Below are 15,245 nucleotides of genomic sequence, written 5' to 3'. Positions count from 1 at the left end.
CCTGGTTTCTACCACCACCACTGTAGCTCCTCGACAATGAACCATGTTCAGAACTTGAGAAGAGCAGAGATTTAGATTATTATTTAGGATATTTCACCCTCAATATTTTAGAATTATATTAAGTATTTTCCTTTGATAATAGCTTTATATTAATACATCTTTTGAATTCGATCAATATAGATATTCAATATATACTTTTATGTTTTATTTACGGATTCACATTAATGTAACTGGAGCTGAAAAGTGCTCAGTACTATCAGTGTTGTGGTTTGTGTTGTTCTGTGTTGAGAAAATGAGAGTAAAGAGTGGAAATATTGGTCTCTACTGCGCATTTTTACTTTATCTTTTACACGAAAAAAGCAGCAACGTGGAGTAACTGACATAAAATGTAAGATGTGATTATTTTAAGACACAAAACTAAAAGTCACAATCATTTTATTCAGTTAAAGCACATTAAACCTATTCATTTCAGTATATACACACACATGACAGGTCTATTTCACTTCAAAAAAAAAAACAAAAAAAAACACACAGGCCTAACATGGGTTACAGATTATACATTTAAGATAGCAAAACGTCACGAATGCCAATAAAAATCATGTACAGTGTTAGAATAAAAATTCACATTTCAAAATACAATCCTAGGTTTGATCTTGTTATGACAACTGTTGTAAAAACTAACATTCCAAACCCAACTTAGCCTGGACAACTCACCATTTGGTCAATATTAAACAAACTAGTGGACACGCCTGGGCTTCCACACATGGAAAAAGAACTCCAAAAAAAAAAAAAAAAAGGTGTGCAGTGGAAAAATTGGCACATCTTTTTATGTTTTAAATTACATTAAGAATGAAAACTGGAATTTTAAAACTGTTGGAGAGAGAGCATGACGTGCCATTAAAGATGCTACGGCTCTGAAGCCATTTTGTAAAGTGCAGCTCCAAGTAAGACAGCTTCAGATTTCACTGGCAGCCAGTGTTATTGAATACTTAATGAAACCTTAAATGTATAAGTGCATATAATCCATGTTAAGGAGTCCAACTGGCATTCAGCAGCAGGTTACGGACGATTGCAAGTTCAGATCAAAATATACAGACAATAAACAAGCAACTTTCAACCAGTCCTGAAGCAAAACGGCCACATGCACCACAGTAAGCATCTATGTTGACACTAATTTCACACAGGATGGTGCAGTGACTGCGTTTGTGAGTGTGTACAGTAGTGTTGATCATTCCAGTGTATCAGATTAGCTTATAGTCACATTGATCTAGATCTCACATAAGAGCAGGTGTGTGTGTGTGTGTGTTTGTGCATGTGTATTTGAGGAGAAGACTGTGAGAGAAAATGTTAATGCTCCTCTTTGTCTCGTACTCCTTTCTTTTCCTTTTCATCCTGCAATGCAGTGCCCAGTTTCTTAATGAGAACAGACAGAACTTTATCCAGTGGGTCCATCACTCCTCTTTGAAGCCATTTGGGAATTGTAGTTCTTGCATGATGGAAGCCCAGCTTCTGAAGGATGTAGTCCACTCCCACTGGGTCGATCTTTCGACCTGTCCATGAAATTAACCTGAAAAACATGCACATATATGTTTGTATGCATTATTGCATAAAACAAAACTACAGATTACTTAAACCACTTTGTCAACCATTTGCAAAACAATTACAGACTACTCTCCCAGTCAATCACAACCCTCTCTCAGCACAACTTTGCAAAGAAAAAACTGACGAAATTCCTCAGAACTGATTTAGAGTGAGAACAGCATTTACAGTAAATGGGTTAGAATTATTAGGATAAAAGATGTTTAACCGGAGAACCTGTAATTCAAGCACATACACTATCCAGATCATATGGAGGCTAGCGGTGTTTTTAATTCCCAAAGCTGAAAAAGTTTTGTATTAAAATCTATGGAAAAGCACGGTCAAAGCTCAATGTCAAAACTTGGGTCAAATATATTGGTGTACCTGTTTGTTCTAAGGTAAGCTAAACTGTATTTGCTAAAAAGCATTGTAATATGATGCTACAGCACAAAGGGAGATATTTGTGAAGGAGGCAAAATTGTATGAAAATTTGTTCTTGAAAAAGTCCTAAGTAAAATTCTACATCACATTCATGACATGTTAAACTGCAGAACTGTTCACACATTTGTGCTCATGAGTGTGTAGATTCTGTTCTTACCTGAGAACAAATCCCAAATAAGAAAAAAAAAGGTCATGAAAACTGCTTAAGAGGGTTTTAAGAAGAAATGTTTTTAAAAGAATGGCCAGTGAATGAAGCCCAGTGGTCAGATCACTTAGTCATATGCAGTTAAGCTTGAGAAATTAAACAACTTAACTGTACAGTGCTCACATTTGCAATTAAAATCATTCTGTATAAATATGAAAACGTATTACATTTACATTTATTAACGGCATTTGGCAGACACTCTTATCCAGAGTGACTTACAACTTGATCATTTTTACACAGGTAGGCCAGGGTAGTGTTAAGAGTCTTGCCCAAGGATTCTTACTGGTACAGTATAGGGTGCTTGCCCTGGTGGGGGACTGAACCTCAGTTTACAGCGTAGAAGGCAGAGGTGTTACCCACTACACTATCCAACCATAGTATTAACTCCTATGCTTCCCATTGCTGCTGTTTAAAATTTGCTTGTATACAAGCCAAACCCTTTGTAAATTGGCCAACATCCATATCTTGTCAACTCCCAAACGTCTGTTTGGACTAAACATTTATGCTAAAATTGTAAATGTTTCTACAGATTCTATCAGACAGCATGAACTGAAAGTTTGACAGGCACGGCAACAGTAACTATGAGAGGCAGGACCTGGAAATGTATAAACTGACGTGAAATTACAAAATCCACCATTGTGTAATGATTAGATTCATGAAGACAGTCCAGATTTAATCACTAAAACTCAGCTGTCTATAGTAAGACAGCTGCAGATATTCTGTGTTTGTTACCGCAGTGTGGGCTCCAGGTGCCAGGTATTGCAGAGGAACTCCCGCCAGTCCACAGTGGTGTAGTTTGTTCCATCTTCTTTGGGTTTCTCCTTCTCGGTTGAGCCCTCTTCCTGCAGCGCCGTGGGGCTCTTCTGACCAGGCCGTGATGAAAACATCCGTGGGGCAAACAGGGCTGCAGCAAATTCACACGAAAAAACACACTTCAATAAAATTCCAGCGTGATGAATACAGAGGCTGAACATGGAGAGAGGTTCAGATTTTATACCTGTTATATTAGGTGTGTAAAGCAAAAGTTAAATTGAAACATTTATTTTTATTTAGCCATTTAGAACCGATACTAAACATTTGCCAAATACAACTGCACTTTTGCCAAAACTAATTCAGCAGTGCTCACTAAAATGCTTTTTTTACACCTTTAAAAGTAACATGACAGATTATCCTTTGACTAACACCTTAAAAGAGCATATTCACAATAATCTCTTAACATATTCTAGAATTATGCAAAATGTTTCTGACATGCTTTCATGTTTTTAATGCTGAAGTACAACCATTACATTACACACTGAAACTGCACAGTTGTTGTCTCTGGAAAATCTGTTTTCCTGTCTCATCTGACATTGTTGGTATTTATGAACTGCAACTAACCCCCCAATACAGGTATACACGTATCCATATGTACTAATATATATATATATATATATATATATATATATATATATATATATATATATATATATATATATATATATATACATACATATGTATATATATAAAAAATTATCTTTAGTCAATTAAGACGCATACATGCTCACTGAAAAGTTCCTGTTGTCTAGCTATTGTTACTCAGAAGCTACCTGGATTTCAGACAACTGTGCTTCAGTTTTAAACACTTGCCCCAGTGAAATGCACACTGCTGTAAATCCAAACTAGTATGAGTGCTAATATCTGCCTGTAAAGTGGTTGGATGCAAATCAGTAAACAGTGGTGGACGAAGTACACAAATCATGTACTTGAGTTAAAGTAGAGATACCCAAGGTAAAATATTACTCCAGGAAAAGTAGAAGTCCTTACTCTAGACCTCAACTTGAGTAAAAGTACAAAAGTATTTGGCTTCAAATGTACTTAAGTAACGAAAGTAAAAGTACTAAAAGATTAATTATGGCTGTTATCATTTTTGCAACAAGACTCGCTTCATGAACTCATTTCAGGTGAAAATCCTCCAGCGTCTCTCTTGGTAAACCAGTCTTTTAATAGAATGTCATTAATTAGTGATGCTGACATCTATTAAAATGATCATAAGCACAAAACACTGAAGGTAAACAGTTTCCATCAGGGAGAACCGAGTGGCTCTGAAATCAGTTTTTACTAACAAGCAAAGTTTCAGTTTAAGATTACTTTGTAAATTAGTTACAAGTTGAATAAAAACTTGCTTTAAACTCAAGATCACAAATAAGTTTTCCTTTACTGTATTGATCTGTAGGTCTCTGTTCATAAACATAAACTAATTTACTATAAAATGAAAGTGTTTGCATGAATTCAGAAAAAAAGAAGCATGCCAGTCAAACTGCATTTGTACATAATTCTATATACAGAAAAAAAAAAAACTACTTAAGTACAGTAAAGAATTACATTTACTTAGTTACTGTCCACCACTGTCAGTAAATAACTGCTTGATAATAGATTTTGAGGTGAATACAGGTGATACAGGTTTGGATGCATTTTACCTTTTTCCTTCTCTTTCAGGTAGGCAGAGACCAGATCATGCAGGAACATGATGAGTTCAGCATCCATGGTAACACAGATATGATCTGTAAACTCCGTCACCACACTGCACTCCACTTTGGGCTTGCTGTTGGCATCTACAGACAGAAATACACATGCTCAGATACAAGTGTCTAGATAAAATTTCACAAAACAACGACAATATCTTCTCTTAAATGATGGTACAAGACACTGATAAGCTGGTGGATTAAATAAGATAAGTGGGTTAAATAAGACGCCTGCTGTTCCAATTCATGCTGCACTGTGAGTACCACTAAGAGAAGGCTCCTCTGGGTCTTGCACGTGAATGGATTTGAAGTCAAGCTGCATCCTTGGCAAAGCGAAGATGGTCTCAGTCTCATGGTTGTAGCTAGATGAGCCTCGGAAGCCACTCAGCAAGCTGGAGCTCTTAGCAGCAGCTCCGTTCTCTGAATTATTTGCATCCACATTCCTTAGTAAATTCAGCTCTGAGAAAGAAACAGACAGAAATAAACAGAGATGCAATAATCAATGTTATTAACTTTATCAACTAATCATACCAGCTACAGAGTGTGTGCCTTTATCTACAGTACCTTCATTCCTCATTGCTGTGACATAACTGAACCACTCTTTGACTGTGGCAACTCCATGAGGTGGGTTCTCATGTCGGCGGCGGGAAACCTTGGTGATGGTTGCCATAGGGCTCTCTAGTGCTCCACAAGGCTTGGTTACCATGGTATTGTGTCCTAGGTGAAAATCCAGAGTCTGTACAATGTATGTAGAGTCATCGTTGGATCCTGGACACACAGATAGGGGGAGAAAGAGAACAACAGAAGACCCTGTTAGTTACACTTTTGTGTAGTCAAGTTGATGTTAGATTTTGGGAACAACATCATGTTAGTTTTTAAAACAACATTTTTACAAGAGCCGATTAATTTCAATTGCAAGCAGTTTGGCCAAAGATTACATAGATGTATTAGCAACTGTTTAACAAAGCTACCATTTTTGCTGCAGTCAGTGTCAGTATGGACTGTCAGGTAGGTTTCAGTACCATCCTCCCAGATCTTCTGAGCCTCAGTCCAGAAGGCGATGTTGGGCTCCTCCAGGTGGAACAGAACCCATAACTTGGAGCGGAAGTTGGGCCCATGGAAACAGGCAAGGGTCATGTGGTTGCCATGAAGACTCATGGAGCCTCCTAGCTGCACCGCATCCTCTGGAAGGGGCATCTGGAAGAGCGAGATGTGACAGCCAGCTACCATCTTCAGCACAGCCGGCCAGTGTCGGTGATGAGCTGCATCCATATCTGAGAGAGCGAGAGAGCAAGAGCGAAGCAAGAGTGATTAATTTTTCATCAATTCTTAATCATTCTCTAAAATAAACCTAAGAGAATAATGTTCTAAAGCCATCAGTTGGCTGCAGTTTCACTTTCCAGGCATGAGTAAGGTTCATGTTGCAACTCTACAGTCTAATCAAAGCTGAATCTTACACATGCATGATTTTTACACAGAGACCAGGATTAGCATGCACTGACGCACAGACACTCACAGAGCTCAGCAGCACCTTTTTCCACATTAGCCACAGGTGTTTTGGGGGGCGGGAAGGAGCCTGGGCCCCAGGTAGACAGCGCACGCTTGCTGGTGTCAAACTGCTGAGTGAAAAACTCCTGCAGCTTCATCCCAATCTTTATGAGATCGGGCGTGGTGGAGCGAGAGATAATCACCTGGAAGATATCCCACTGCAGGTCTCCATGCACAAAGATCTCACTGTACAACACACATATACAGATATGTGAAGGAATAATGAAATAATTTAAAGGCTTTGAAACTACAGTAGATTATGAAATTTCAGTTCTGATAAATCCACTACTCTCTTTTGACCAACAAACCTACTTTCCTGTTAAAGTGTAATTCAGCAGGCAGTACAATGCTTGTTGCTTATTTTTGATAGTTTCCTTTCTCTGACAGACCACTTGGTGCACTTCTCAACCCTTTACCTTTTCTCTGATAAGCTGGCCTCCGTGCAAAGGTTGACCTTCCACTCATCCTGGAGCTGCAGGTCAGCATTGCTGAAGACCCCCATTAGAATGCTAGAGCCCATGTAGTCCAGCCGGGCCTCTGTTGAACCCATTGTGATCTGGATCTTATGGCTGGGCTGCTGGTTGGGATGCTCTGAGATATGGGCTATAAGAAGTCAGAAATTAATAAAAATACCACCCAGTTTGAAATATCACCCAGGCTGAATTACCACCCAGGCTACAAACTATGAACATACAGTGTTTTCTAAATTTGAAAAACAGCCAATCTTCAGGTATGGGCAGGAAAAGGATCAAAAGGTGTACTTACAGACCATCTCAAGTGTGTTCACATCAATGTTTCCTCCCACCACTCCTCCTTTGGAGTCCAGTTTGGAACGACCTAGTCCCACAGCCATGCTGATCTCTCGATCTCGATTACTGCCCACCGAGAGACGTCCCTGACTCTTTAAGCCACTCGTTGTCCACCTATAAACACACACAGCCAAACACAAATTTGATTGCATCCACTATATATTTGGAAATACTATATAGACCTGGCACTTCCATTTGGTTTAATTGTATAAAGAGCAGGTTGTGACATAATATCAAGCTTGTATGTTCATGTAAATACAGATGTGGTGTCAGGTTGGTCTCGTACGTGTTGTTGCCCATTACGTTGCTCATGTTCATTTGGACATTGAGCTGTTTGAGGTTGATGACGAATACCACCAAAGTCTCCCATGGCGACCCCTGCTGTGCTGCTGCCTTATTATTCCGGAACGGGGTGGAAGTTTTAGTCACAGAATCTGCAGAAGACAACATAACATTAATTAAACAACACCTCTGTGAGTATTTATGGTATGGTGCAAGAATGTGGGAATGTAGTTTTTGGACCAATATTGCAATGGTGAATTGCTATTATTTTCCATAAATATATATATTTTTAATTATTAAATTAAGCTCTAGGCCTTTTGTCCTCAAGATGACCAGCACATCCATTTTTTTTCAGGCTTAAATGCTTAAAGGTCCTATATCTTACATTTTTCACGATTACATTTCCCAGTTATAATGCTTGTGTGCTTCTGTGAGCCTAAAACAGTATAATAATTTGTGCATAACCATTTCCAAACCTCTCTTTATTTTTAGAATTAAACAAGCTGTTTGTTGTTACTGTGCATTTAAGACTGATGTAAGTGAATAATTTCCATTCTGGTCGGCAGCCCTGCATTATGCCAGGTTCCTCGTGTACCTCGACGGGGTGCAGAGGAGTCAGACACACTACGAGAGCGGCCAGTAGCAGGTGATTTGAGGTGCGTGTGACTGGGGGTGGAATCATTGAACACATTGGAGGAGGGGTGCTGGGCTGGCTGGCCATCCCACGTCCTCCAGTATGCTTTACGGCTGGACTCAGGAGACAGATGCTGGGCTACACTTTCAGCTGAGTCTGGGGTGGCAGGGCCAGAAGCTGAAACATACACGAGCAACAACAGCAAAACTGAGAACAGGTTTAGGAGGATTTAGATGAAAATCAACATGCAATAGACACGTTATGATGTCTGACCTGGAAGATTAATTGTCTGGTCTCCAAGGAACAGTCGCCTTGCAATGCTGCGTCGGTACCAGGCTTTCGGGAAGGCCAAGATCTCACTGAGACGCCTCATGTCGTACTTAAAGGAGGCTGAACCAATATCGCACACCGCTAAATAAGAAGACATGCAAATATACTCTCTCAGGTGATGTATGCTGGAGGTGCCCAGAAGGTGAAAAGTTAGTGGTGTTTAAAAAAAAAAAAACAACAACACCAATCATCATAATGCACCCGTCTAAAGATGGCGATTCAACTCTTTATTTTATAGTTCCACCAGCTGCATGTGTGAACTCAGTGTATTGTTAAAAATAAATTGATACCAAGATAATCAAATCAAACGTTAATTGAACAGAATCAGGTCAGTACTTGATATTGGATATTACAAATGTACCTGAGATGTTAATGAGAGTGGTGTCCATCTTGCCCCCTTTGCTGGCGAGGAAGGTGTCAATAAAGGCAGGGCATCCTGTGCGCCTCATCCTGGACAGACTGACTTTGACAAACTCCAGGTTAATAGAGAGTGAGTCCTTCCTGCCTGTCACGGAGGTGCTCTCCTCCTCCACTGCTCCTGAAACACAAGCATTCATAAGCTTCACAGCAAATAAGTGCTAAAAGTGAAACAAGAACCTCAAAAGGTTCAGTAAAAAACCTCAAAAAAAACAATACAATAAAGCTTTATGAGGATCTCCAGTGTGGGACTCCTACCCAGTGGTCCTGGTCCTGGTGGCAGGCCAGTTACAGCAGACTTTTGCTTGCCGGCCCCGTAGGGATGGAACACGTAGAGAGAGAAATCAGACATGCATGCTGTGAAGCTCAGCCCTGAAGAGTTAGTGGATGGTCCTGATAAATCAGACTGACTGCTACTGTGTCGACTCCGCCCCAGAGGACTGCCCAAACCTGTAGATGGACCTGTTCAAAGAGATTTCAGTCAAAGCATTACAAAGAATGTCTGAAAGAATTTAGGGCTGAGCTCAGAAATTAAATAGAATTTTTTGGTGTATTTTCTCTTCATGTTTCTCAATATCTGACAGCCTAGATGATTAGAAAATATCAGTGGATGAAGTGTGCCTAAGATGTGACTGTGCAAGTAATGTCCTCACTATGTTGTGACACAGATCTCTGTTGCAATCCCTGTTTAAACCTTCAAAATATTTAATATTTAATAACATTCTTCTCTTTTATAAACTTTGATGAATATTCAGCCCTACAGAGAAATAAGATCCTACCCTTACTGCCAGGCACCCTGTGGGCATTGTGCACAGAGGGGGGTGTGGATGAGGGTGTATGTTGCGTTTCGGCAGGATGGGTGGAGGTGGGGGGTTCCAGTTCACCCCTATTGGAGGAGAAGACAAGGTCCAGAGAGGGTAGCTTCAACATACACTCCACACGGGACATGGGCAGACAGCTGAAGCGAATCTGAGATGGCTGAAAGACATACACACAAACTTAATCATTAAAGCACTTCAAAAACTTACGTAATACAACAAAGGGACAAAATAATACTCACATTCTATGATCTAATTTATGATGTTTTATAATCTATTCTTCTCTATTATAATTTTACAGTACTGTACAAATCAGAAACCACCCTTCACGTAATTAATTTCCAAACATAATGGCCATTCAATAACCAAGTTGTTCTGTACACATTTTTCAGTATTTTGTGTTCACATTTTGCTTCTATCAGTTTACAGTTTCCATTCTTTTAAAGAGACTCACTTTCAGTTGTTCAAAGAAATCTGCAGGGATATTTTTCCGTATTCAGTAAATAAAGGGTGGTCTTTAACTTTTGCACAGTACATGTACTTTTTTGCCAGAAATGAACGGTGTACTTCCTAAAAAAAAAAACCACACAAACTACCTGTACTCTGACGTAGACGACCACATCCACTGGAAAAGAGGAGTATGGCGAGGCAGACGCTGACACCAGAGAGACCTGAGACTCCTCCAGGGGATCCACAGAGTCAAAATGCCCAACATCCTCCTCAGGAGCACTCACTGTTACACACACACACACACACACACACACACACACACACACACACACACACACACACACACACACACTTCACCATAGCATCAATGATACACTCTACTTCTCTATATGCCAAACATCTCTTTAACAGATTAGCTAACTGAAATCTTATAAAGTACACACCTGTATAGTTCCTGTCCACTGGTGTAATGGGGATGGTCTCCAAAGCTTTCTCAAGGAAGTCCAACAAGCAAGGGCTAATCACCATTTCCTCTGGAAGAGTCTGCAGGGCCACCCATGCATACAGCTTAGCAGTCTTCACACCGACACTCGCCTTGCCTTTAGCTAAACACAAACAGTAGTTAACCTCTCTTACCCATGTCATGACGACAGCAGCTCTCAAACACTTCTCATTACTACTAATATGTGTTTGTCCACTAGACTGACACAAATGCACACAAAAGCTCATTTTACAAATTCTGCTCTTTGGCTAACATCAGATCAGGCTATGGAGGCATATAAAAGTAGGCAAGTCTCTCAAAGCGTGCATGCACCATGTGAGACGCAGAACTGATAATGCACCATGTGAGACGCAGAACTACACGCCATAAGCATTTAGTATTGAAAAGCCTTCTAGAATGAAAACCCACCCATTTCAATACCGGTTTTAATATGCCCTTGGCCTCACCATTTTCACTCAGGAGAATCCACATTGCCATCCTAAAGGTTGTTTCATTGTTTTATTAGCTCAAGTGAAGTCTGTTAGATGGGTCCTTGGAGGGGTGAGGGACTGAGTGAATATAATTAATTTCAGCAGATGTACTTGTTGAGAAATCATTGTAGTCTGACACAATTCCCTTTTCAAACCCCAGAATAAGAATTTATTTAAGAAATAAGAATTTATTCTGGGGCCAGTTTGCTCACTGTGGCCAACAGTGTCAAGGGTGAGCGTGTTCTGATTTGTAATGCAAAATAGTAAATGGGTGTGATGCATAACCAAATGGTGAGTCAAAGTTGGTGAGGGCATGTTAAAAATTACTGAAATGGAGCCAATGTTTCCTATTTCATTAGAAATGTAGAATAGCAGTGCTTAGGTGTGTGACACTGTGTGATAATGGGGTTCCTGGTACTGTAAGAAAGACTTGTTTCCCCAGCAAAAGAAACTCAAACATCACTCCAAAGCGCTGTGCCATGCAAACAAAATGTGTCTGAGTGGGCACCTTCATCGTGGCCATGTAGAGATTTACACACAGACAGCAAACACACACACACACACACACACACACAGAAAGAAAGTCACAAGCTGAAGCTAAGAAAGCCACAGTGAGGTGAGTACTGCGCTACTGCAGAAGCAACAGAGCACAGCCTGAGGGCCATGTGGTTGGCCATGCTCCAGGGATGCAGGCTGGGCTGGGAGCATGCAGCTGGCCTGGCTTGGCAGGAGCAGGCACTTGGGCAGATAGAGAGACAGAGAGAGTGTGTGTACCTGAGGGCAGAGGAGGGGGAGGAGGGGACAGGAGTGTGTTAGTCTTGCCAGGGGCTGTGGGCACAGGGCCAGGAGAGTCTCTCATACCATACAGCTTGGACTCTTTAGAGAAGGTTCTTGGTAAGGATGAGCCTCGCGAGGCATTGGGCGAGTCCGTCTTCAAGGTTTTGGAGTTGTAGTGCAGCTGTGGAGACATGATTCACATTAAATATGTCAACAACAACAACAACAACAACAACAACAACAACAACAACAACAACAACAACAACAACAACAACAACAGCAACAGCTTTAAGCTTTTTATGTGCACATCCTAATACTTATTATTCAGTAACATTGTAAAAAAAGAAACAAAACGGCTGAGCGATGAGGCGAGCATAGGAAGGATTAACCCGTCACATAGTAGGTGAAGGTTGCAAGGTTCAAATATGCCTTTCAAGACTTCTGGAATTGGAGACAATTAAATCGAGGAGAAAAATCAGGTAAAAATCCAAAAAAAAAAAAAAAAAAATTCTCTCAGCTTAAACACATCACAATGTTTTAACTGTTTTCTTTTAGTTCCACAGTCAGAGAAGGGTGCTTTTGCAGACGAGTGGACATGGTACCATAGCACCAAGCTAAAACCTTTATTAACCGCAAACTTGCTAGCCGAGCTAACCTTGAACTAATGCGCTAGCCCTGGGCTAATACACTGAGCAACTTGACCAAACCATTAAATACATTTGATTCTCATAAGTATGAATGGGATAAATGGTAAAGGTTTTCTGCAGGAGTGGAATAAAATCTTGTGGGAGCAGGACTGAAAAACCATGCAGACCTTTATGTCTGACCTTACTTTAACTTTGATTATCTGCCTTTTCAACTGACTTTATTAAAGCATCAGATGAGTAAGAGTGCTTGAGTGTGTGGCTGCAGACCTTGACGTCTACTCCCGGAATGTAAAAGACTGTGGTCTCGATGTCACTACTTTTGCTCTGTAGGGAGGAGGGCACTCTTTTAGCACTCAGCATGTTCGAGCTAGAGGTGAAGCTGGGCTGCAGCTTTCGTCTCTTTGGAGGAGAATCTTGATCCAGACTCCGCGAACTCCGATCACAACTCCTACAGGGAGGAGGGAGAGTATCACACATACGCAAATCTGATTATGTACACAGCAGATACACACTAACAATAAACTGTTGCTAATGACTGTGAGGTTGAACTGTATGTATGTGTGAGTGAACTTGTACGAGTGGCCAGGGATGAACCATTACCTGCGCACTGCGAGGTCCTCATGCTCCGGCGGCTGAGTGCTAGGATGTAACACACACTTTCCACTGTCAATCTCCACACGCACATCCAGCTCAAAGTCAATGTTCCGCTCGGTGGGTGGCGTTAAAGCTCCACGCTGAGGAGGAGTGGTTGGCCATCGCTCACTAAATAACGCAACCAATCCTGAGGACTTTTTCTGAGATGATCTGAGAAATACAATTGCACGCAGTCAGTCATGGAGAGCATGTCTGAGGATGTCTTGAGTCTTCATATGACCACACAACGCGAACAGGCAAGCTGATGTGTAAATATGCATCCATCTATGTGTGTATGTGGACCAAACATGCAGTATACAAGAAAGCTGGATTCACATATTCTCTATTAAATGTAGTTCTAAATGGACTGGACACTACAGTGACCATTTATACACTTATTCTAAAAAAAGTTGGGTTAACACAAGCTAAATCAACACTAGTAAAAAAAAGTTGAAAAAATAATCATTTGTTAAGGTGAAATGTAATAAAGATTAAGATTATCCCATTTTAGTACAATATCCAGAATCAACAAAACTGCCTGATTTTTATATTTTTATATTAACACCAATTAATTAAGCGGAAATTCTTTCAAAAAGTTCAATTAAGTTCAGGTAAAGAATGCTTTTCTTGAGTATAACTGACAGTATGCTACAGATGCATCATATAGGGGCTTGCTAGAAAAACAATGGAGTATTTCTTTAATCTTCCTTTAATTCCTTTAATCTCAACTCAGAACTCAATTCAATAACTGAATCCAGCTTGCAGTTCTACCTCACTGACTGTGTGAGAACTAAATATTGTGTGTGGTGCTCACAATGGCCGGCGGTAGTAGCTTGGCGCTCTCTCACGGTCAAATTCTTCATCCTTATCTGAGTCCTCTGACGAAGAGGTGGACAGGTCATCACGGCGACTGTCATCAGGCTGGAAGGGAATGCTGGGTGAGAAGACTTCAGGCGTAGCGGGCGCACTGAACACTGAGCATGATGGGAAATGGCGAGCAGGATCATCAATGGTGACAGACAATAAATCCATCTCTGTCTCCTCCGGGAACTTCAACAACCAGCAAGAGTCAACAGTCAGAGCATCCATCTACTCAACCACCCAACCATCACGTTGCCTATCCATCCTACAGTCTTTGGGAATTATGCCACATCTCTTCACTGATCCAACTTTTACCATAATTTTCTCAAGGAGACAAAGCCAAAAAAAAAAAAAAAAAAAAAAAAAAAAAAAAAAAAAATCATTCTCCATCTACAAGGTTCTGCGATTATAAAAAGCTAAATCTAGTTATTTTTTAAACCAATCATTTTAAGAGGTGCTAAAAAGGGCACAGGAGCAAAGAACCACTTTTTGTTCTCTAAAGAATATTTCAATTGATGATTTTTATAGGATAATTTTTGTAAATGATGCATGAAGAAACTTTCTAAAGTTTGAAGAACCTCTGTATAATGTAAAGGTTCTAGGAAGAACCCTGAAATAGGTATACAACTATCTGAAGGTTCTTTAAACCTTTAAAAAGGTTCTTCAAATTCACTCCTTTAAACATGGACGTTTAGGGAAGCAAAAGTGGTTCTTCTAAGACAGGGGTGTCCAATTCTAAATGCAAAGTGAAAGTTTTTTTGGAATGTGGCTGAAAGTTTTGATTAAAACAAATAAGTAGCTTATATCTAGAACTATAATTTACAACTATAACATGCTCCAGTTCGTGTGGAGTGAAAAGCAACCACAACAGCCCTTGGCATCACTCAAACCCTTTGTAGCCCCTTCTGCCCATTAAAATAATGTAAAAAAATTCCTCCCCATTTTCTTGTTTATCTCATCAAACCCATAAGCTCCTCAAGTAATCTAAACTCATTCACGTATACCTACTTTACCAACTAAATGCTCATGGTAACCAAATCTGTTGACCAGCTGCTTTTAACCAGTTAGTACTTTGGAGAGAGTAGTTCTCTTTTTCCCCAATACATGCATGTCTCCAAAACCCAACGGAGGAGAGAGGGATGAGAGATGAAGCAATGAAAGAACAGATGAAAAAGAAGCTACAGTGAATGTCAATAGTGTGGAAATGCAACACACAGAAACCCAGTTCCAGAGCTGTAGACAAAAGCGTCAACCAGAAAGACGAACACAGGATGACCATCACATTTCAGCTTCAGTGTGGCCGTGAGAGGACACGCAGGACTGATACAGCGGAAAACCAGAG

General features: G+C 40.3%; 1 protein-coding gene across 14 annotated transcripts in view; it reads right to left on the bottom strand.

Moving 5' to 3' along the window:
• Positions 1 to 418: 418 nt before the first annotated feature.
• kiaa1109 (KIAA1109 ortholog) overlaps positions 419 to 15,245 on the bottom strand; it is a 56,692-nt gene continuing 41,865 nt past the window's right edge. For 6 of the 14 annotated variants that reach the window (XM_017690456.2, XM_017690455.2, XM_017690464.2 and 3 more), the window contains 21 exons: positions 13,857 to 14,092; positions 13,010 to 13,213; positions 12,677 to 12,857; positions 11,760 to 11,943; positions 10,457 to 10,618; positions 10,160 to 10,296; positions 9,525 to 9,723; positions 9,004 to 9,207; positions 8,690 to 8,866; positions 8,272 to 8,409; positions 7,960 to 8,175; positions 7,369 to 7,516; positions 7,039 to 7,196; positions 6,690 to 6,876; positions 6,242 to 6,459; positions 5,697 to 5,999; positions 5,290 to 5,493; positions 4,990 to 5,184; positions 4,681 to 4,815; positions 2,957 to 3,128; positions 419 to 1,567 (listed from right to left, as the gene is read on the bottom strand). In XM_017690456.2, coding sequence (XP_017545945.2) covers positions 1,348 to 1,567; positions 2,957 to 3,128; positions 4,681 to 4,815; positions 4,990 to 5,184; positions 5,290 to 5,493; positions 5,697 to 5,999; positions 6,242 to 6,459; positions 6,690 to 6,876; positions 7,039 to 7,196; positions 7,369 to 7,516; positions 7,960 to 8,175; positions 8,272 to 8,409; positions 8,690 to 8,866; positions 9,004 to 9,207; positions 9,525 to 9,723; positions 10,160 to 10,296; positions 10,457 to 10,618; positions 11,760 to 11,943; positions 12,677 to 12,857; positions 13,010 to 13,213; positions 13,857 to 14,092 — 3,978 coding nt within the window. In that variant the 3' untranslated portion in view covers positions 419 to 1,347. The remainder of the gene's footprint in view (positions 1,568 to 2,956; positions 3,129 to 4,680; positions 4,816 to 4,989; positions 5,185 to 5,289; positions 5,494 to 5,696; positions 6,000 to 6,241; positions 6,460 to 6,689; positions 6,877 to 7,038; positions 7,197 to 7,368; positions 7,517 to 7,959; positions 8,176 to 8,271; positions 8,410 to 8,689; positions 8,867 to 9,003; positions 9,208 to 9,524; positions 9,724 to 10,159; positions 10,297 to 10,456; positions 10,619 to 11,759; positions 11,944 to 12,676; positions 12,858 to 13,009; positions 13,214 to 13,856; positions 14,093 to 15,245) is intronic. The other 8 variants (XM_017690461.2, XM_017690471.2, XM_017690467.2 and 5 more) reach the window with 6 other exon arrangements.

This window comes from Pygocentrus nattereri, chromosome 5, assembly GCF_015220715.1.
Source record: "Pygocentrus nattereri isolate fPygNat1 chromosome 5, fPygNat1.pri, whole genome shotgun sequence".
NCBI lineage: Eukaryota > Metazoa > Chordata > Actinopteri > Characiformes > Serrasalmidae > Pygocentrus > Pygocentrus nattereri.
This window is presented reverse-complemented; position numbering and strand designations above follow the sequence as displayed.